At 38.2% G+C, this 20,631-nt stretch overlaps 3 protein-coding genes across 7 annotated transcripts in view; 1 reads left to right on the top strand and 2 right to left on the bottom strand.

Moving 5' to 3' along the window:
• On the bottom strand, positions 1-11,205 carry garem (GRB2 associated, regulator of MAPK1). 2 transcript variants are annotated; one of them, XM_046063481.1, is made up of 6 exons: positions 10,822-11,205; positions 9,480-9,620; positions 9,081-9,211; positions 7,261-8,463; positions 4,373-4,527; positions 1-3,374 (listed from the first exon to the last, which is right to left on the bottom strand). In XM_046063481.1, exons 1-6 carry the CDS (start codon positions 10,940-10,942, stop codon positions 2,516-2,518), a joined length of 2,610 nt encoding a protein of 869 aa, XP_045919437.1. In that variant the 5' UTR covers positions 10,943-11,205; the 3' UTR covers positions 1-2,515. The 2 variants fall into 2 exon arrangements, with proteins under 2 accessions (XP_045919437.1, XP_045919430.1); XM_046063474.1 differs by having other exon boundaries at positions 1-3,377; positions 10,822-11,204.
• ncf2 (neutrophil cytosolic factor 2) lies at positions 6,478-18,139 on the top strand. 3 transcript variants are annotated; one of them, XM_046063504.1, is made up of 16 exons: positions 6,478-6,568; positions 12,053-12,166; positions 12,387-12,469; positions 12,670-12,778; positions 13,019-13,153; positions 13,941-14,048; positions 14,260-14,319; positions 14,731-14,774; positions 15,284-15,425; positions 15,595-15,660; positions 16,024-16,096; positions 16,433-16,473; positions 16,583-16,731; positions 16,829-16,940; positions 17,263-17,386; positions 17,472-18,139. In XM_046063504.1, the coding sequence occupies exons 1-16, from the start codon at positions 6,509-6,511 to the stop codon at positions 17,552-17,554; spliced, it is 1,503 nt and encodes a 500-aa protein (XP_045919460.1). In that variant the 5' UTR covers positions 6,478-6,508; the 3' UTR covers positions 17,555-18,139. The 3 variants fall into 3 exon arrangements, with proteins under 3 accessions (XP_045919460.1, XP_045919450.1, XP_045919468.1); XM_046063494.1 differs by lacking the exon at positions 6,478-6,568 and adding an exon at positions 10,639-10,878 and having other exon boundaries at positions 11,424-12,166; XM_046063512.1 differs by lacking the exon at positions 6,478-6,568 and adding an exon at positions 10,640-10,878 and having other exon boundaries at positions 11,424-12,166; positions 16,042-16,096.
• dph2 (diphthamide biosynthesis 2) overlaps positions 17,728-20,631 on the bottom strand; it is a 5,410-nt gene continuing 2,506 nt past the window's right edge. For both annotated transcript variants that reach the window (XM_046063517.1, XM_046063525.1), the window contains exons 5-7: positions 19,201-19,887; positions 18,180-18,362; positions 17,728-17,992 (exon numbers count right to left, since the gene is read on the bottom strand). In XM_046063517.1, the coding sequence (XP_045919473.1) occupies positions 17,865-17,992; positions 18,180-18,362; positions 19,201-19,887 (998 nt within the window). In that variant the 3' untranslated portion in view covers positions 17,728-17,864. The remainder of the gene's footprint in view (positions 17,993-18,179; positions 18,363-19,200; positions 19,888-20,631) is intronic.

The following is a 20,631-nucleotide window of genomic DNA, read 5'->3' as shown; positions in this document are numbered from 1 at the left end:
TCGGTTAATCCATTTTTAATAGATTATACAATCAAAAATTGGGAAACAAAAGTTGAGTTGAAAGATAACTGTCCATAACTCAAGATTTCAAAAATGCTGACTAATAGTATTCCAAAAGCTATCAAACCCAGTGTCACAGTCATTTCCCTCCGTATTTGCAAAAGAAATGGCAATAATTCATGCAGGCCTAAATCCAAAGGTGATAGGGATGATCAGGATGGACTATGCTTTAGTATTAACTGCTTAATGATGGTGTACTAATGTGACTGGGTCAGTTGTCTCAGAATTATTTAGGAGAATGCCTTTGGCACGAACAATTTATTTCCCCTGAAATTTGCACTGTGGCAATTTCAATACACATAATACTCCATTACTTATTTATTCCTTCCCTTTGTCTCTTTGCAGTGTATTGCATAGGACATAAACCACCGAATGCAGTAATAATGTCAAGAGACGCATGTCATTCTCTATAAAAAAAATGTGAATACTGCGACAAAGTTACAAGGAATTCAGGAAAATTACCTGGTCAAGAGTCTTACTAATATCATATTTTTGGTCATTGTCCATGTAGTGTGACTGAACCTTGCAGGGTTTTCCTCAAAGTGTTATTTTAAAGCATGGATTTATAAACCCAAGTAAAACCCAAGTTGTACAAAATAAAAAGTAGAAACAGAAATTTGAACATAAGCTTTGTTTCTCAATAAAAAATAAATTCAACATTAGTAATCACTTCCTTTTAAAAAATTACAATACATTTGCACTTGCATAAAAAATATCAAGTAAAATATGTAACATCCCAGTAAACAGCTGTTGGCCAACAGATCAGACCTGGGTTGTGGAAAGGCTGTTGTTGCTGAGGCACCTTCATATATCAGCAATACCAACAGTCTGACAATAACTATTCTGCATATTTTTGCATATTAAATGAGTTAAATAGCTGCATAAATAAATCAACTCTCAATCTAGAAAACAGATGTTTGGTACCAATATAAATATAAATTTCATTTTAGCAGACCACTTTCAATTTTAGCTTTCATGCCTCTCAGAGTCCCGGGGAAATGCATCATCCCCTGATCGCCATGTACAGATGTTAATGTTAGAGTATATATTCAAGCCAAGAGGCTGACTACATGAAAATGTTAAGCCAAAGTGAAATAATATATATTTTAAGGTCTCTGGGTTAAGGCGCAGAAATGCTTTTTTTTTTCTTCTTTTTTTCTTGTTTCACGCATCAGAGGACACAATACAAAGGATGAGAACAAAGAACAAGTACCATTTTAGTTTTGAAAAAGCATGTAGTGCATTGACTCTCTACACAGGCACTCTTCTTTTTAATTTCACTTAATTAGGCTGAAATCTACCAAAGTGCATGATGCATAATTTGTATTTTATGTAGAATATCGTGGTCCATTGTCTCTGTTGGTCATTTCAATGTTAGTTTACGAGCAAGGTCATCATGTTGTTAGGATTCAGTCGGTCTATTTCAGTTATAAATAACCTCAAGTTGTTTTTAGCGGCAACGTTTTAGATGTTGCCGAGAGGCATCAAATAAAAATAAGACCTTGATGAGGAGAGTTGACAAATACGACATCTTGTTACACGAGAGACCATAATAATCGTTTGATCTGGCTCACTCTTACCTGATATCAGACTGACACCTGCTGATGTTTTTGTTTTTATCCAAAATGCCTGTCTTCAAAAAGGACTTCATTATCTACTTAGAGCGGTAAAATAAAATCATATTCAATAATGTCACAGCTCTCGTCTCATTTTTCCAATTAATTTTCTAATGAGCTGTACATCAGACGCATCAGATCAAGCTTAGGAAGCTCAAAAGGGTAGATTTTTTAAAAGAACACAAGCATGTCTTGATGCCGGTTATGTCTTAAATTAAACTGACTGTTTTGATTCATGTTCAGAAATGCACTTGCTGCAACATCTATCACATCCCTGACCTTGTGAAAAGGGAACAAATTAATTAATTAATTAAAAACTAAAAACACTGCATACGCCATGTAATTGAATTCCTGGGATGTAAGCCTATTATTATTAAACACTTTAACTAAATGTCCACCTGCGTCTCCACTGTAAAATCAAACTGTTTTTTTACATTGTTTTTTCATGTGGTATATAATCAACATATACAATAGTCCATGCTCTAGTTTTTGTGCTCTTCATACAATGTTCTCATCAAGCAGATCACATGTTTTCCTTTGTTTTTTGGCTGAAATTAGAATTTGTGTAACAACATGAACACTAGCAGGCTTTGGGCAAAAAGGTACTTTTGTAGCCGACATGAAAGTGCCAAATGATTCCACTTAGTAAGTAAATAACAGTCACAGATTTTAAGTGGGCTGAGAAATATCACCCAACTATCTCCCCCCCCCCATATAGTAACAAGGACATAAATTCATATTATACAAAAAAAATCTTTGTGGCTTGGTGTGCATAGCATATATACTGAAGGCATGTCTTTCTCTGCTTTATAACAGGGTTTAGTGTCATATACTGTTAGTTATATCTTGGGTCTCCACCCATTTATGAACTGCATGAGTTTCTTCACCTGCAGTTTGCTTAGCTTAAAGTCCTCAGACAGAATCTCCTCAGTGAGCTGCAGGAGTAAATTCCCGTCAATCTTCTCAGACACAAAAAGAGAAACAATGTCATCTGGCAGGCCAATAAACCTTAGAGATTTAGACACCTCCTCAATAGAAAGACCAGCCAGACTGGACGGGGGCTGCCACTGTGCAGTGGGAGAAAAGGATGGACAGCTGGGAGTTAATGAGTCAGAGATGCAATACATCTCTTTTGTGCCCTGCTCATGTTGATCAAGTGAGCAATATGAACTTTCCTGCTCACTATCACAGATTGATCCTGCCAGCAAATCTGTGCACTTATCTATGGCATTCGATTTCGGTGTTCTTGGTGGTAAGATTGGGCACGAGAGGCTCTGCTTAGTGTTAGATTCTTCTATTGGCTTGTCTCTGTACATTTCTGAATTGTAACTTGAAGATTTGGTGCAGAACTGATTCAGAGAAGCTTTCTGCAACCTGAAGTCCTTGCTGCTGGGTGCGTGCTCTCGACCATCGAAGTCAACAAGGCTGGATGTACAGGTTTTTGGAGTGCTCGGGGATCTCTTTCTGGGATAACTGTAGTAGCTTCGACAGCTGGCTGGCTGAAATTCCTCCATGCCGTACAATTCTCCTCCACTGAAGTTATTTGGCCACGACAACCTGGAGGACATCCCATCCGATGGCAGGCTACCACTGGGCAACATAGCATTTGGCTCAGTACTGTTGGATTTACCCCAGTTACAGGGGTAACACACGCCACTTTGCTCTTGTGGTTCGGCCGCCTCTTGCTCACATGCTCCACTACTGATGGAAAAATATAAAATTAATTTGTGGTATAAGAGCAAACATCATGTAGACCTCATCAATATTTAACATTTTAAACAAAAACTTTTTTTGACAGCTGATACAGATTGCGAGTGAAGAAAAGAATGGAAAAACTTCAATGTGCTGACACATTACTTTTTAACTGCACTAAAATGTGTCATGAAAGACCGTCCAGATAAAATATTTAAAGGGACACAGCTAAATCGACAGGAACAAACAAAACAACTACATGAATTTCAGGGAGTAGTTGAACAGAAGATGAGAAAATACAATGACGACATGATTGTCTGGGTCTATGAAATGTTAGCATAAATAAGCCTTTAAAACTTTAAAATTAAAATGTCTGAATTTATACAACCCCACTTTTCCCAAAGCAAATATCATTTCCTGTCATTTAATAGGTGTGTGACAAGACACGTAGCTCATGAGACGAGACACGATATTGAGTTTACGAGAACAAGACGAGATTTTAACACTGAAGAAATCTTCAGTGCTGAATTACATGATTTTGTTTGCATTAAACATATCAATCAACATATGCATCAATCTATGCTGGAAATATTTTTATTTATGTAAAGGGAAACACAAAATTCAGGTAGCAGATGACAATTCAAAATGTAAAAAAATATAACAGAATATAATGCAGTAAGGCTCTCAAGCATTTTGTATTGCTTTCAGATCTAGTTTCTCCTGTAGATCAACTTTTCTCATTTAATATGATCCCTGCTGAGTCAGCACACATGCAGGGATAAATTTAGTCTTCCCTACTCTTTTGTGACTTTTGTTTGTTGAAGTAACCTCTTTAAATGCGAGTGTGGCACCTTTTCACCTCACTGACAAGTTATTTAATTTTAATTCACTTAGAAACTCCTTGAATTTAATAGCTCCTGTTTTTCTATTCTCGTGCTTTGATCTTACCTATTATTTTAGTTATGTGTAATTGGTGAGTGGTATGAAATTGTTACAATTCTTACATGTTGTGGAGACCAGAAGAATAATAGGAGAGGGTTGGACTTGGAGACCGGGTCTCTTGCTGCCGTGGCTTTGACAGGATGGGCACTGATGGCATCTGTTTCAAACTTCGTGGAGGAATAGGTGGGGCATTCAAAAGACGGCATTCTTCCTTCACCTACAAAAGAAATACATGGACACTGAAAGTGACAGTAAAACCAACATATGAGGTGTTAAGACACTGCTTAAAGTTACTGCTTAACCCTTTAGAATTTCATTACATCAAACCCAATGTATTTACTTTTTATGGACTGCGTTTTATGTGCAATAGCCAGTCTAAGTTAAATTCAGTTATCATCTGTCTATATAGTAGTTTTTATTTTAGGGGTTGACACTGCAATTCCTGTGCTGGATTCAGATAGCCTCCTAGCATGAGGGATTCACAGGAAAACAATGTAGCCATGAAATCCAGTGCAATCTTCTCGCATTCAGACAACCTCACAGTTTACTCTCCTCAAACCTCGCCAGAGCTGTAATAATAGTCCCATATTACGCTCATTTTCAGGTTCATACTTTTAGTTTGGGATATATGTAATATATATATATATATAAATAATTTCTATGCTTTAATGTTCAAAAAACTTTTTTTTTTCTTTTGTTTTTTTACATACTGTACATTGCTTCAGCTCTATTCACCCTCTGTCTGAACACTTTTAGTTCCTGTCTCTTTAAGGCCCTCCTCCCTAAAATCACACTTTCTTCTGATTGGCCAACTTCCCAGAATACTGCCGAGTATCAGCTGGCAGCAGGTCTGGCTATGCCAGACTAGATCTCACTGATTACAGTACAAAAACACATCTTTATTAACAGATTTTGGTGAAACTGGATCATGTAATGGAGAAAATATTTTTTCTTTTCCTTACGATGTCCTCCTGATGGATAGATAGCTATTCTTGTTCTTAGCGGTTACTTTAGCCGCTAACAACTGCTCAGTTAGCCTTGCAGCTAGCCGCCCTATTAGCTGACGCTGCCCGGACTGGAAGCTTGGTGGGGTGTTTTACACCTTTAATGTAAACGTAACGAGCTTTGGACTGCTGGGAGTGACCAGTTCGGGAGGAGCCCGCTGATAACGGCATCTACAGTGGTTAGCGGTTACTGTAGTGTTAGCAACAAGTAAAGCTATCTGTCCATCAGATTGACTCTGTAAATCATACAGAGTGGAGACAGAGCAGCCGGAAGGCATCAGAGGATAAACCAGAAAATATTTACCTTTCCTTCAAAACCATAAAAGCACTTTATGAGAGACAAACTGAACAACCTCCAGCTCTAGCTCAGCGATGGAATGACCTCTTGGTGTTGTGTTGGATGGTGGGGCTGAGAGCGGTGTAGTCAGTACGTGTTCAGTGGGTGGGGCTGTCTACTGCGCTAAAAGGCTGGAGGAGGTCCTGTGCAAGCAAACTTGACATCAAGGGGTACAACGAATAATCGACGTAGTCGACAAAAATCAATTATGCCAACAAATTTAATTATCGATTAGTTCATGACGTCATAGGGCCATAGCAACACAGTCAGCTTGAAGTGAACAGTAATGTTAGTAAAACAACATCAGCAAAGGTAACTTAACACCTTAACGACCTAAAACTTCCGAAGTGTGCGAGCATTTTATTCTAAACTCAGACAAAAAGCTTGTGAGCTGCAGGTCGTGTTGCTGCCGAGTGCACAAGATTAGAGAACACAATTTCATAATTTCTAATGGCAAACACTTCTTTTGTCTATCTTTAATGCGTTTTTGTAATCCTCATTGAAATCGGATCTGTCCTCCAAACCTGCACAAGTAATTTGAGGTGGCAGCTAATTTGCAATAGACTCCGTAAAAAAAAACATGGAGTTTTGTGAGTTGTTGAGTTAGGGGAAATTATATAAACTTTGTGAAACGCCATCTACCACAAATTTGTTATCATTTTCCACTCTTGTATATTCAGCAAATGTAATACATTTCTTTGTATAAAAATACTGTGTCAGTCTGTGTTGCAGTACCGGCATGTAAGCTACTATCATTAGATAAATGATATGCCTTGGTAACAGCCGATCAGTTTGAGTTAGTTAGCACTGAGCTACAGTTTTTTAGTCTGTAGCTCAGTGTACTCTTAACTGCGACCATGTCTTTTCTGGACACTCTGCGCCTTTGGGACGAGGCTGTAACTTGTGTTGACAGACAGGATTTGACAGAACAGTTTTTTCTTACTGTTTACCTGTTTAGTCTGTGATAGGACTCGATGACTATCAAAATAGTCATTAGTTGCAGCCTTACACTGGGGACACATTTATGTTGAAAAGACATGAAAAAGTGCATTTTGCATAATATGGGATATTACAAACGTAACATCCTATTGCTGCTGCTTGACATTTATTAATTTTAGTTGCTATACATGTCAGAGGTCGCACGCAACTAGGGGTTAAGTGTCTTGCTCAGGGACACAATGGTGGATGGGTCACAGTGGGGGATTGACTCTCTCACACCAAAGGCAGGCGTCTTATCCATTGTGCCATCACCCCCCACTTGACATTAAAAGCTTTCTAGTGGCGAAACATGGGGTGCAGCCACAAGAAAGGCAATGCATTTGTCACAAGGTCTAGCACAACAAACAGCAACCTTTCATCAAAAATGCGTCCATACAATATCATAACAGTCATTTCTGACACTGTTTTCATCAGCGGATCACTTTTAAGAGTAGTACAACAAGAAGGAACACCCAGAGTGAACTGTTCACAGGTGGCAGTCTTCACACCTCCAACTAATCTGCAAGGTAACCAACTTTGCTGTAATATTAAACTGCAGGTGTTGCCAAATCAAACAAAACTGAAATCTTAAGGGTTACAACTTACATACAGTATAATAGATTATACTCACTGCTTCAGACTTGGGTGGGACTGGTGGTGGAGTAAGAGCCACATCTGAACTGGTTATTGCACCAAGAGGACAAGTGACCGGATATGACAGGGCAGCTGTTGTACCACAGCCATTGTTGATGCCTCGAATTCCCTCGCTTAAAGAAGGTTTTGGGATCTGACCTCTCAAGTGATCCAACCACAGCTCCTCATAGGGAACGTCTGACTTGTTGAGGGCTGGTTGTTGGTTTGTGCAATCCAACAGCTCGGGGAAAAAGTGTTCACTTTCTCCTGAGTCTGCAGGGATGCTATCGGAGGGCAGAAGAGCCCAATCTCCACAGAGTGTCATACAGCCCTGCAAATTGACCTCGCTGTTACCGTGCAGGTTGCTGCCGTACACACACACAGATAGTCGGTGGAAGGACTGGGTGAGTTCATCCCGGGCGTAAGTTAAAGAGCTGGGAATCTGCATGTGGTTGAGACACCCGTTGGAGCTGCTGCTGCCTCCGCTGCTTCCACTGCAACTACCATTCCCACTGCTTTTCTTAGGGCTCTTGCCATCGTCGTTCCAGTCTGTCCGCACATCCCGGACGGCACGAGAATAGTCGTCTATGTCAAACTGCTCCTGGCAGAAAGAGAACCAGCGATGTACCATAGTCTCTAGCCACAACTCTCCCTGCAGCAGTTCCTCTGGAATAATAAATCTAGGCATGGCCATATGAAATGGAAAATGGATAGGGATAATTTTGTTGCTCCGCAGAATTAAGCACACAACCACTGTTTTCGTCTGAATGTTGACCAATTTGTAGCGATGACCCTCACGGATGAGGTGGAGGTCGTGCTGGTTGCGGGGTGGACTGCTGGGTACAGTGACATTGACCGGGAGGCGGGTTTTCTCCACAATGTTCCTGATGGTGTGCTCGCCGTCCTGCATCTGAAGCTCCAGTGGACTACAGGTGCTGAACCTGCCTTTGCACTGGAAAGGCAGGCTGATGCTCTCATTGGTGCGATGGTTCATGCAAATCAAGCAGGGCATCTTGCCCCGACCAATTTTACTGATGGAGTTTAGCTTCCCAATCTTCTTAAAAATAGTGTTGAATCTTGATTTTTCTTTGGAAGTCTTGGCATATAGGATCTCAGCCTGGCCCATTAATGTCAGTTCATCACCGGTGCTTAGTGTAATGTTGTAAACTTCAGTGTCTTCATTGCATTCACCCGAAGCCATCTGTGAAAACATGACATACGACCTAAGTCATGAAGAAATTAAGGAGAGCATTTCCACCCTGTGATTTTCATATTTAAGTACAAACCCTGTCAGTAAACTCTACATTAACGCATCAGCAATTGCTTTCTGTTTAGATTTTGTCTTTGTTTTATAAATATTATTAATAGTTTTTCTTTAATGTCTGAGAAGAAGCTCAAAGTAAAACTTGACCCCAACAAAGAAATAGTCTATTTTAGCTATGTTCCACACAGAAATATATCTCACCTGATGTGTTTAATCTAATGACTGTTGGTACTTTTATCACATCATCTACACATGTAAGTTCTCTGACGCTAGCTTCCCTCATAGAGAGAAAAGGTTACGAAGTCACATATGCATCTTTTGGGTTTGTGTCCTTTGTAATTATGTATTTTCAAAGTCTTATACCTCAACAGTTTTACAACAAAGTGCGATTTTCTTGACTTTCAAATGTATATTTTAAAATGATAAACATCATCTGTGTAATTCAGGGCACAATTCTACCGGGATCAAAAGTCTGTTGTCTTTTGCCATTGACAACCGTACATTATTTTTCCAAAATAGGACCCACGGTGGTCCACCAGACAGATTAGAAGTACCTTAACATTGAAAGTGATTTCCTCCATGACGTACACCCTCTCGGGGAACGCTTTGGCCACCTCCTCCACGCTGTTGAAGTACTGCACAGGTTCCTTGACATCTCTGTCCTGCTCCAGTAGCTTAAACTGACCTGAAGTAGGAAAAGACATATCAATGCAACAGACAGGGTCAAGCATGGGTTGTACTTTTACACCAAAACTCCTCTCAAAATGTCTTGTGTATTTTTTAGGGCTACAGACATCAAAGATTCCAATCATCATTCAAGGAGCCCCTAATTCAGATCCCATGCGGTCAGCTGAAGCACCTGACTTTCTTAGTTTAAATACAAAGATACATCATCAAAAGGCATAGCTAATTCAAGCTAATTCAAGAGCATCATCCATGCGGAAACAGCTCACCTTCATAGTGCACAGGGATCTCTATTTTGGGCCCAATGACATAGTGTCCCTCCTCCAGACTGTGAGCAGTGATAGTCGTCCACTGACGGCAGGAATGAATCAAGAGGTAGTCATTGTCTCTGAGCCCTTCAACCAACTGACCTGCAGGTATGAAATCAACAAGCAGAACAAAGATTATACCTTACAAACAAGGAAATACTGCAAGGTGCAACACTAAATATAACAAACGTTCAGAATAATGTCTGGTGTTCTTGCTGTCCAATCAAAATCTTAACTGTCAAAAAACATCAACAACGGTCATGTAACACCATGCAACTTTTGCATCATGACATATGTCCTTATTGAAATATAAAGCATATCTCAGACACAAAGATTGTGTTACATCTAGTAACTGTGTTTTGGCATTTACTTTATTAATTACCCTGACTACACACGGTGGTGTCTATAATGGGTCATGGTACCATTGAAATTTATTTATAATAATGATTAATATAATGATTGTTGTGAGTAAGTATCCCGAGGAATGCCTTTTTTTTTAAACAACTTGTGAACTCCACTCTCCAGCCAACATATTGATCTACTATGCACAAATCATTATCCTCCATGGACAGTGACTAATGCCCCAATCCATACCTCTCTAAAAAGCAAGCGCTACCATTTCAAAGTACAATCCACCATTACAATTCTGCATGCGAGGCTTAGCAGAGTGTGACAGAAGACGGCAAGCAAGAGAACAAAATAATAATTAATCCTGATTCCATAATGCCTTTATTTCAAAGTGCATACCATAAATCATGATAATGTTAGTATACAAGTGTCAGGCAAAACAGCTATTGTGGAAGTAAATTCCCTAAGCCCATTATACAGTCATCTGAAGTTTTGTTCTAGGTTCATCTCCTATTGTTTTGTTTAAATGACTCTTCCAATGTTCCCAAATATTTGTTTTTTTCATTCACATATTAAAAATGGCGCTATGCTGCACATGGGCCTTAATAATGATATGCACACATTTTCAGGTAATTACTGTGTTGCACATTCTGATGCGTTTATATGTTGTCCCTAGCAGAAAATACCAAATAGTTGTTTTTATTCTAACTTACACCCTCAACTTCAATGGCAACCGCTTAACGAAAGAGACGTAACTGTAATCATTAGAAAATGATAAGTTTTTAATGGTTACTAACGTTAGACAATTTTCTGATAACTTTTTTGTGCATTAAACTGGCATTAAATAAGCTTTTGGCAGTGCAGAGAAATAACACCATACCATGACAAAATAGCTGCTAACTAGCAAATTAGCAGCTAGCAAAAGAAAACCAAGTAGTAACACAAAGTTACTAACCGTTATCCAGCTTGACAATTTGAGGCAACCTATAAGCACTGACAAGTTGATCTAATGGTAAGGACGTCGTGCTCCATGTAACATCTTTCAAATTGTTGTACAACATTGTTCCAAGGTCCATTTTGCTAGCTTACATAAGCAAACTGAAAGCCAGAAATGTGTAAACACGGTCACAAAGGGCTACACTACACTAACCAACTTAATATATCAGCTCTACATCTACAGCTTTAGACTTGGCACGTTTCTTATTAATCGTCGCATATTCCCCTTTTCATTTGTCTACGTATCATTAAGTTCGTTGTCTGATAATATATCGGTAACATGTTTGTTTAGCTAGCGACGGCTGCATCAGGGTAACTAGTCTGGGTTAGAGTTGACCTCACGAAGAGCGGAAATACGTATTAGTTTCTTTTAAAATAAGAGCATTATTTACTTTTGGGTACACAATATAGAGAGCAGCACAAAACAAGTCATACTTTCTTCGTGAAATTTGCCATACAATATTGAGTAAGGTATTGTGCGGGAGAGTTCATAGTATTTGCTAATGGTTCATTGGCTATTCACATATGATGGTTTGTATTTGTATTTATCTTTTCCTACAGGTTACGGTTTTTACCGGAAGTTGAGGAAGCATGGCAGCTATGCGTGGCAGTGACTTTGATAACTGAAAGAGTCGACTAAAGGCAGCTTATTACAAAATAAAACTCGTCCTGGTTCTCCAGATGTGAGGCTTGTAAATCATCATGACGAAAACGCTCTACCAATTTCCCATTGCTTATCTATGTCCTTCTAATTCTGCTCCTTATTGCACTTTCTTTATGTCAGCACCCCATCACCCCCCTACATCCTTCTTAAAAACATACTTACATTGGGGTAAATATTAATGTACCCCATTTATGATGTATATGGGGCAGAAAGTGATATGGGAAAGTATACAGCACACATAAACACTGAATTGCTACCTTTTTATAAACAGTCTATGATTGCTACATAGATGTCAAAGAATCACATGGGAGGGGGGAAGCAACAGCCATTGGGCCTTAGCCTGGCAGCGGTGTGGACATAAATGTGCCAACAATGACACTGTCATTGCACTTCCTGATCTCCCTGATACAAATCAGAAGAGCTTCCTCAATTTAGTCTGTAGCTCAGTGTACTCTTAACTGCGACCATGTCTTTTCTGGACACTCTGCGCCTTTGGGACGAGGCTGTAACTTGTGTTGACAGACAGGATTTGACAGAAGCACTCAGGATTTTCCTGTCTATCCAAGAACCAAACTCCAAAATTTGTTTTGACATTGGCTGTCTCCATCTTCTTAACCAAAACCTGGATGATGCTGAAAAGGTATGTAAAACATTACACACAAATATCCACTCCTATTTATTTCATAACATCATTAATCAAAAAGTAAAATCTTCTTAAGATGTGGCTGATAAAGCTTAGATGAAATGCTGTGATATTTTGTAGTCCGAAAGTGCAAGTCATTGAGAAAGAAGAAGTAGTTTACCGATTCTCTTTTCTACTAGAGGAAGTTACAGTGTTTTTTGTGATTCTTGTTTCTCAGGCATTTGATTGCAGCATACGCAAGGACGAGCATTTGGCTGTTGCCTTCTTTCAAAGAGGAATCACGTTTTACAGAAAGAAGAGGCAAGGCACACCAGTCATCTCAATTAAATGGCCACACTAATTTTTCACGTTTAACATTGTGATTTAAAAACACTGTATACTAGACACATTGTGCTTTTGTTATCATAAAATTTGATTTCTAATCACCACTCTCTCTTATTTCTACATTTTATTTTGGTCTATTATGCAAAAGTAAATAACTGAATTGTTTATATTCAAAGGTATGAGGAGAGTTTAGCTGATTTCCAGCATGCCTTCAAAAGACTAAGAGGCAACCAGCTGATAGATTACAAAGCACTTGGTCTCAGATACAAGTTATATGCATGTGAGGTAAGTATTTAAAAGCCTCCAATCATTTTTTAATGTTATTGTAAAGCTTCATTACGTCAGTTACATATTATTACTCTGCTTAAGACTATTTTTCTTTACAGTTTATAGACGTGGAGTACATTCATTTTCTCTTTAAACCCAATCTCCTAATAACAGAGGCTTAGGCATTATTTTTATGTGGCCTGCATGAGGGATTAAAATAGTGGCAAGTAAATACAATATCAATGTTTCCTGCCACAGATTCTCCACAATATGGCTCTGGCTGAGGCTCAGCTGGGTAACTGGGAAAAGGCTCAGGAACACCTTGTGAAGGCTCTCGACTACAAGACAGACGTCAAGCTCAATATCATCGACAAAGCTCTGCAATCCACCCTGGTCAGTTAACATGTGGGTGGAATGCACCCACCCACAAGGCTTTTTAATATAGCATTGCTTCACAGCCAGTAACCATTAAAGTCTTATGGTGATCACAGTTACAGGACTTTTCATACATAACAACATATGGGGAAAAAATTGTACTATTTTATGAATACTTGTGTTTTCAAACTCTGCTACCAGTTCAGCATTGATATCCTGCAGTTTATTTTAAGGCCTGTTAAAAATTTAGAAATGCACTGAAACCCCCGCCAAGCAGTGGCCGACTTGCACAACTGATGTTACTGCATTTGTAAACAGCATCTTTTAGGCTGGAGCTTAATTTTAATTTTGAACTACAGTAAACCATATTTTGTATGGCCTACAGTACTGTAATTACTGTGTTTGAAACTACTGAATTTTCAAACAGTCAAAATGTTCAGTAAATAGCACTGCATTTTGGTTTACATCCATGTAATAAAAAGTCTATATAAATGTCAATTAGATGATAATATGAATGAGAAATAAAGAAAATAAATTTGGTTATAATAATCATCCGCTTATAATGGTCAATTTGACCCAGACAGACTCCACTGCATTACTAAAAGCCTTAAATTTATTTACACAAATATCAATCTAATCAATGAAGGGTCAAGGGTAAGGCATGAAGAGGGCTTTTATTTACATTGGTGTATAGCTCAAAGTAACACTCTGTTTATTAGCAAAGGTATTCTCCATTGAATTAGAATGTACTTTCATGTCAGAAATGCTTATTATATGATCCCTTGCAATGCAATTTCACCAACAGAAACAGAAAATTTTCAAACCAGTCGAGTTCCCATCAAAAGTGCTATTTAAACCAAATAAGCACTATGTTGCTGAGCTGGAAAAGAAGGACTACCTTGGCAAAGCGAAGGTAATACTTTATCTAATGACATTTACCTGAACCTGAGTAACAGTTCCATTACTAAACTGATTACTGACTAATTAACCTGAGCACAATTCACTAAAATATCATATCTTTGAGTACTTTTTCTTTTTAAAGAGAAATTTATTTTTGAGATCATTTTTGAGAAAACACTATATTTATTTGACATATTGCACATTTATTTCTCTGTTATCATCAGGTTGTTGCCTCTGTCGTTCCTCAGGATGCCTTCTCAGGATTTGCCCCTTTACAGCCACAGGTGACATATGGGCTCCTCTTTGGCAATAAAAAAAAACAAAAAATAATACAATCTGGTGACAAGTGTGTTATTATTAGCTCACATTACATCAAATATATATTATATTTAAAATTTTAAAAACTTACAAGGAACTACACTAGTCATGATCAGCTTGTACTGGTGACCATAATCCAATGAAACATTCATGTATCACAAACTGAATTATATCTAGGGATTAATTAAATTTTCTGCCCTAGCTTACCATAATGTAATACCACACTTTACCATGTCATGAATAATTTTTATTTGGTTTTATTTTTTTAACTAAAAGACTATTGCTGTGATGCTGTACTGCAACATGTCAGGAACAGCTTCATTTGAAAGCTTTTCCAGCACCACTGATTGGATGCTTTGTGTTTTTGTTTCTTACAGGTTGAAGATGGTCCAATTCTTCCTAAAGAACCTGAGGTTCTAAGGTAGAATAGTCACCCTGAAGTTGTAGACACTTGACACTCTCTATATGTATATTAAATTAAATTTAGTTAGTAGTGATGTTGAAAAATATTTGTTGTTGTTGCAAATTACTTAATGGAATATGTAAAATAGAAAAAAGTAAAAGTAAGCCAAAGGAGACAGCCAGGGATTCTCCAAAACAGTAGGTCAGACTCGGTCTCTCCTCTCTGCCTGCTTGGTCGACTGACGCAGCTGTCTGGATAATGATGCACTGTTGTCAGTTTGTTAGGTAACCCAACGTCGAGATTATATTTATTTTGTTTCATTACTGACAGACTGACTGGCTCTGTAGTGTGTGGCTATGTAATCTATGAAATGTTATACTTTCATAAAGGGAAAATGTTGAATCGGTGTAAATGTGAACAATCGAACAGCAGGATATAAATGTAGCACAGTAATAATCAAGACTAGTGTGTGTACTTCCTCACCAGCAGGTCTCTTAATGCCATGTGGTTGTCTCTTGTTTTCACAGAGCTTTAGAAGGAGAACCCCACACTGTCCTGTTTGAGTTTGATCCTGAGACCAGTGATGAGTTGGCTGTAGTGCCAGGCAATATTGTGTTTGTACTCCAGAAGGGTGCTGACAACTGGGCATCTGTGATCTTCAATGGAAGAGTAAGACCACAACGTACAGAATCTGTACCTGCAACTTCTATGCTTGTGCAAGACCTACAATTATGTTTATGAAATATGCGTAGAAACCAATATTCATGTCATGTAATAAGAGAATTCATTTAATGTTTAAGTCAATTAAGAGTATTCATCATCATCATGTTAATTATAGAAGGGACTTGTTCCTTACAATTACCTGGAACGTTTGGAGATCTCCATGGCTTCTAAACAGAATGAGGTAAGGAATAAACTTTCTTCTCTCTAATTTTTATTTATTTTATTACATTACTTTCTTGGTGGTATAGTACAATGCTGTAATATTGTTAATGTCCAGCCATTATAGGAAAATTAATAATTTCTAGTTTTGTAAATTGCTTCTTATTATTTCTAAATAGAGGTCCTGTAGGCTCCAGTAGTTTCTGAGACTTTAAAATGTTTGTTAAATACATCATCAGTAGTCTTCTTTTTATTTTCTAAACATGCTCAGGTTTCTAAAATGGCACTTGATGAAATATGGTATTTATTTGAAGTTTTGTAGTATGCTGCAATGAGAACTTTAATTATTTATTTTGCCTGTAATTGAAATGGAATTATTTCAAAGGCCATTACCCATCAACAGGGAAAATCTGAGCCTCCGACTCGAAAGGCACCGACCAGACCTGAAAGGAAACCAGGTAGACTTCTTCTACACACAATTTAAGCTAGGGTGGGCTAGGGTTTATTTCAGAAGCCTGAGTGTACTCTGCCCGTGCTCTTATTGCACATGAAAATATGTTTTTGAGGGAGTGGGGGTGGGATTTTTTCAGTTGGATGCTTTCATAATCTAGTGTCTCTAGTGTCTGGCTAGTCTTCTGACATTACCTACTCCAGCTTTAAGCAAGCTAAAATAACAACAGGCACCATTCTCTGATTGTGCTAAATACCACTGCATTTGACCATAACAAATGTAACACAAGAGAAAGTATTCACAAATACACTTTGTCCTACATAACAAACCTTTTTGTTTTAAGGTCTTACTCCTAGTGATAGCAGTGGAGACCTCCAACGAAAGGTATGCTGAGTCAAATTTTTACAGTCCTGCCGATGAATGATACAAAATGAGTGTTTTGTGATTTCTGTCACAGCTTAATTCCACCAATGTTTTCTTTCATTAATCCCAGGATACACAGTCTACCGACAATTCATGTATTGTCAAAGTACGTTTCACATTCAACTTTGCTGTCTCAGTACCACCTGGGTCACCCTACGCCATACTGATTGAGAAAATCAGTAAGAAACTGCATCTGCCTTCTACTGCAATCACCTTGAGGTACAGTGCACATTTGAAACATTTGCACAGCTTCCAGTTTAATTGTTATATTTTGTCACTGATGGAGAACAAAATTCAATCCTTTTGTTCAATTTAGTATAAACTCAGAGGCAACTGGACAAATTGTAATCAATGCAAACACAGAAATGGAAAGTGTGTGGAGTTGTGCCAGCGGCAGGCGCATCACCTTATGGTGTAACACCAAAGAGGTAAGTGGAGCAAAGTCCAAATACAATAAGTACATAGGTGATCAGATCAACCAGAATTTGACTTGATAACATCTGTTGTACCATATTAGAGTGATTAATCTATTTTTTACTCCAACATCTTCCTCACTGATACAGAAATAAGGTAGCTATAGCTAAATATCTATGCATCAATCAGCCATCTCTGCAGCCTCTAACTCAAAAAATTCACTTTATTTGATGTATTTATAACTACATTTTTTAACTTTTTGTTCACAATCATTGTAATCAGCAGAGTGTGAAATTGAGTAGGAAATCAGTATTTGTGTGCGTCATGTGTTTCTAGCAAACTGACGGAAAGCCAGAGAATGAGAATAAGACTCACTTGGTTGCACTTCATTCCTACAAGTCATCAAACCCAGAGGATCTCAATTTCGAAGAAGGCGAAACAATAACATTAATCTCTAGAAGTAAGACTCTACTATTTATGCCATATATTTATTAACACTGTCCAAGAAATATGATTCTAACTAATCATTTCTTATTTTTCTTTAGTCAACAAGGATTGGTTGGAGGGGCAATGTGATGGGAATACCGGTATATTTCCAGCATCCTTTGTGGAAGAAGTTCCTGAATAAATGTAAACAGAAAAGCTACTAAAGCCAGTTATGTGGCCAAAGCTGAAAAGTGGTCATGTATAATAAAATATAAATATTTTATATAATATAAAATATAACTAAATTGATTAGGAATCAATAACAGGTTACATTTTGTGATTTAGTAAGTAACACAAAAATAAAAACAAGTGATATCTGGTTGTATATGAAAACATTTAATTATTGTTTACAGCTTCCAGTTATTAGAAGCAATATAAATGTAATATCTGTAACTGCAGGCAGCCATGATTAAATACAGTGTTGGAGACCTTGCAGATTTGCTGGTAAATTATCACGAAGATGTTCCTTCCTCTTCATAAGCAATAGGTAGGCCTCGCACGCCCTTTACTGCCTTCACCACAGGTGTCTCTCCCAACTTCTGCTCTAAGCCATGCCAGCTCCGTACTGCCAGGAAAGATGCTGAGAAGAGAAAGCATATATGTGTAATGTAATACAAGACATGCGTAAGAGTGTTTTTTGTGTAAAACTGTAACAAGTGTGTTTTTTTTTGTTAGAATTACTGTATGTGAGCAAAATTCTGCAATAAATCTATGGATTGAAATTAAAGCTGTGTCTTATGTACAGCAGAATTTTTATATTCTTATACCAGCTGAGTTGGTATTGGCTACAGTCAGCGTCTGGTTCCTGAGGACCACAGAAGAGCCACATGAGGACTCTGCAGGCTCACTGATTAACAGATTCTGCCGTCGCAGAGCTCCTGTGATTAAAGACACGTCAGTCTCACTGCCCTCCTCCTGCTGATCAGCCAAAGGCACATGACTCTGTCCACCTGGTAAAAGTTTGAGATAAAAAGTAACATCATTTTGATGTAGCAAAAGATTTCAATAGCCTTCAATTGAATCTTATATTTCACTTTTCAATCTTTCTAGTTTCTCTGGACCTTCCCCTTGACTCAGAAAAAAACCCCTCACCCTAATATCTCCTAATGTTGGTACAAATCGTTTCACCATTAATAACTAAAACAGGAAAAGCATAAAAAATTTAAGATGGTGTAATCTACTTTAAAACATATAACATTTCTTAATGGAATTAGAAATTTCCAAATCTATGGAAAACATAACCCAGCCATTTCTATTTTTTAATAAAGCTTACATAAACATCTGAACTTGGATTATAATGTAAACAAACTTGACATACAGTACTGTGCAAAGGTTTTAGGCAGGTGTGGAAAAAATGCTATAAAGTAAGAATGCTTTCAAAAATAGATTATATTTACCAATTAACAAAATGCAAAGTGAGTGAGCAAAAGAAAAATCTAAATCTAATCAATATTTGGTGTGACCCCCCCCTTCACCTTCATGATAGCATCAATTCTTCTCAGTATACTTGCACAAAGTCAGGCATATCGTCAGGTGTATGATTAAACAATTATACAAAACTGGTGTTAATAATCACCAATTCAATATGTATGTAATTTTCGGGAATTACAACATTTAATCATCACAGATTTGTTGTCCTGTGCATATGACATACTAAAGCCATCATTTGCAACTATTTGATCCTTTGATTATTCCTGCAAGGAAAGGCTATAGCCATAAAAATGAAAACCCCATTCTCTTAATATAAAAAAGTTGAGAAGTTGATTTAAAAAATAATCCCAGTCTTACCTGGCAGGAGTTGTCGAAAGTCTGTGACATATTCCTCTGACCACTCCCTCTTCTTGTTGCAGGCCACCTCCATCTCAAATGGTGTTACTACAGGTTTATAGAACTCACTTGAGTCCAGCAGCGAGTTCTCAGGGCATGCAATTAGCACAAAAATGTCAATTTCCATAAAGTTTGCTAGTTTGGGCACGTTCAGTTTCCCCATGGCAAACATATAGCTCTTCTTGCCGGCTCTGCTGATGGTCTCCTTCAACTGCTGGATGACGGTGAGGTAGTCTGCCACCCCGAGTGTTCCAACCAGGATGCCAACCACATTGGCGTCTTTGGCCCTTTCTATAGCGTAATATCGCTTCATCAGTGCACGGTTGATACTTATTGACTCAGTCCTCCCCATCATTGTTATGGGGTCAAAGGAACTAAACGAGCAGCGATTCCAAGTCATCATGAAGTTTCTCAGGGTTGCTCCCTCTTGGCCTACATAAAACATGCTGTAATCGTTGATGCTTAAACCACTTCTCAAGGAGAACTGCCTTCCAAACTGACAGATAACCTGGCCGCTGTCTCGCTCTGGCAGACAGGTGTCATCTTGTCTTTTAATTCGGCCGTGACTATAACACTGCTCCCCTTCGACAACAAGTTCTGAGATGACAAGGTTTGGATACTCTGGCGAAAGGAGTGTCTGAAGATCACCTGAAAACATTTAAAATAAACAAAACATTTATTAAGATTACAATTTTCTTTCTGCCTTGACTGAGAATGTGGTAAATATGATCTTAGAGATTGTAATTTATATTTTTGGACTAAGGATGCTGATAGTTAAATTAACTAAAATAGTACAATTTAGTGATGGCAGTGCGACACTGAAGCTTCGATACACGCTTCAAACCCCTGGACTACAATCCTATTGAACCACTGCTTCAAAGCTTGCTTTGGTGTGAAAAAAAATCACGTGACATGTGACGTCCGAAGCAGCAACTGCTTCACTTACTGAATGAATCACCGACTGGTTCGCGGTCCAGTCACGTGATTCACTGGCACTGCCTCGATGGTCTCGAAAGTGAGTGTTGTGCACCCCATCTAACACATTCACCCCCTGTCATAGTTACACAAGCACATCCAACCTGTGCCATATTTCCCAGCACTCTCTCCTCAATAACAAAATACATGCATTCATCAATCTTTGTTTAAACATGATGTTCAGTGTGTGCATCAAAGAATTTTCAAAGTAAATATACTTTAAATCCAAGGGTGATTAAAGCAAAGATTCTTTATAACTAATGGTCTTTTCTACAAAAGTAAAGTAGTTTCTCCAGCACTGCTCATCGAGGGGCGTGCAAGTATGTAATTAAAAACCTCCTGTCCACCAGCTAGCCTGTCTAATTTGCCTGCAGCCTTGAACTTCGCCAGAAGAGGTCACTGTAACTGAAGCTTCGA

This window comes from Micropterus dolomieu, linkage group LG01 (assembly GCF_021292245.1).
Source record: "Micropterus dolomieu isolate WLL.071019.BEF.003 ecotype Adirondacks linkage group LG01, ASM2129224v1, whole genome shotgun sequence".
NCBI lineage: Eukaryota > Metazoa > Chordata > Actinopteri > Centrarchiformes > Centrarchidae > Micropterus > Micropterus dolomieu.
The sequence above is the reverse complement of the archived record's forward strand: the minus strand, read 5'-3'. Positions and strand labels throughout refer to the sequence as shown.

What these genes read in the sequence shown, in the direction of transcription:
- ncf2 (XM_046063504.1), top strand. Translation starts at nt 6,509, where the DNA reads ATGTCTTTTCTGGACACTCTGCGCCTTTGGGACGAGGCTGTAACTTGT. An exon ending in TAACTTGTGTTGACAGACAG is followed by an intron (nt 6,569 to 12,052) that starts GATTTGACAGAA and finishes GTTGACAGACAG; the next exon opens with GATTTGACAGAAGCACTCAG. An exon ending in ACCTGGATGATGCTGAAAAG is followed by an intron (nt 12,167 to 12,386) that starts GTATGTAAAACA and finishes CTTGTTTCTCAG; the next exon opens with GCATTTGATTGCAGCATACG.
- garem (XM_046063474.1), bottom strand. Translation starts at nt 10,942, where the DNA reads ATGGACCTTGGAACAATGTTGTACAACAATTTGAAAGATGTTACATGG. An exon ending in GATCCCTGTGCACTATGAAG is followed by an intron (nt 9,212 to 9,479) that starts GTGAGCTGTTTC and finishes TTCCTACTTCAG; the next exon opens with GTCAGTTTAAGCTACTGGAG. An exon ending in TCTTCTGGTCTCCACAACAT is followed by an intron (nt 3,378 to 4,372) that starts GTAAGAATTGTA and finishes TTTTTCCATCAG; the next exon opens with TAGTGGAGCATGTGAGCAAG.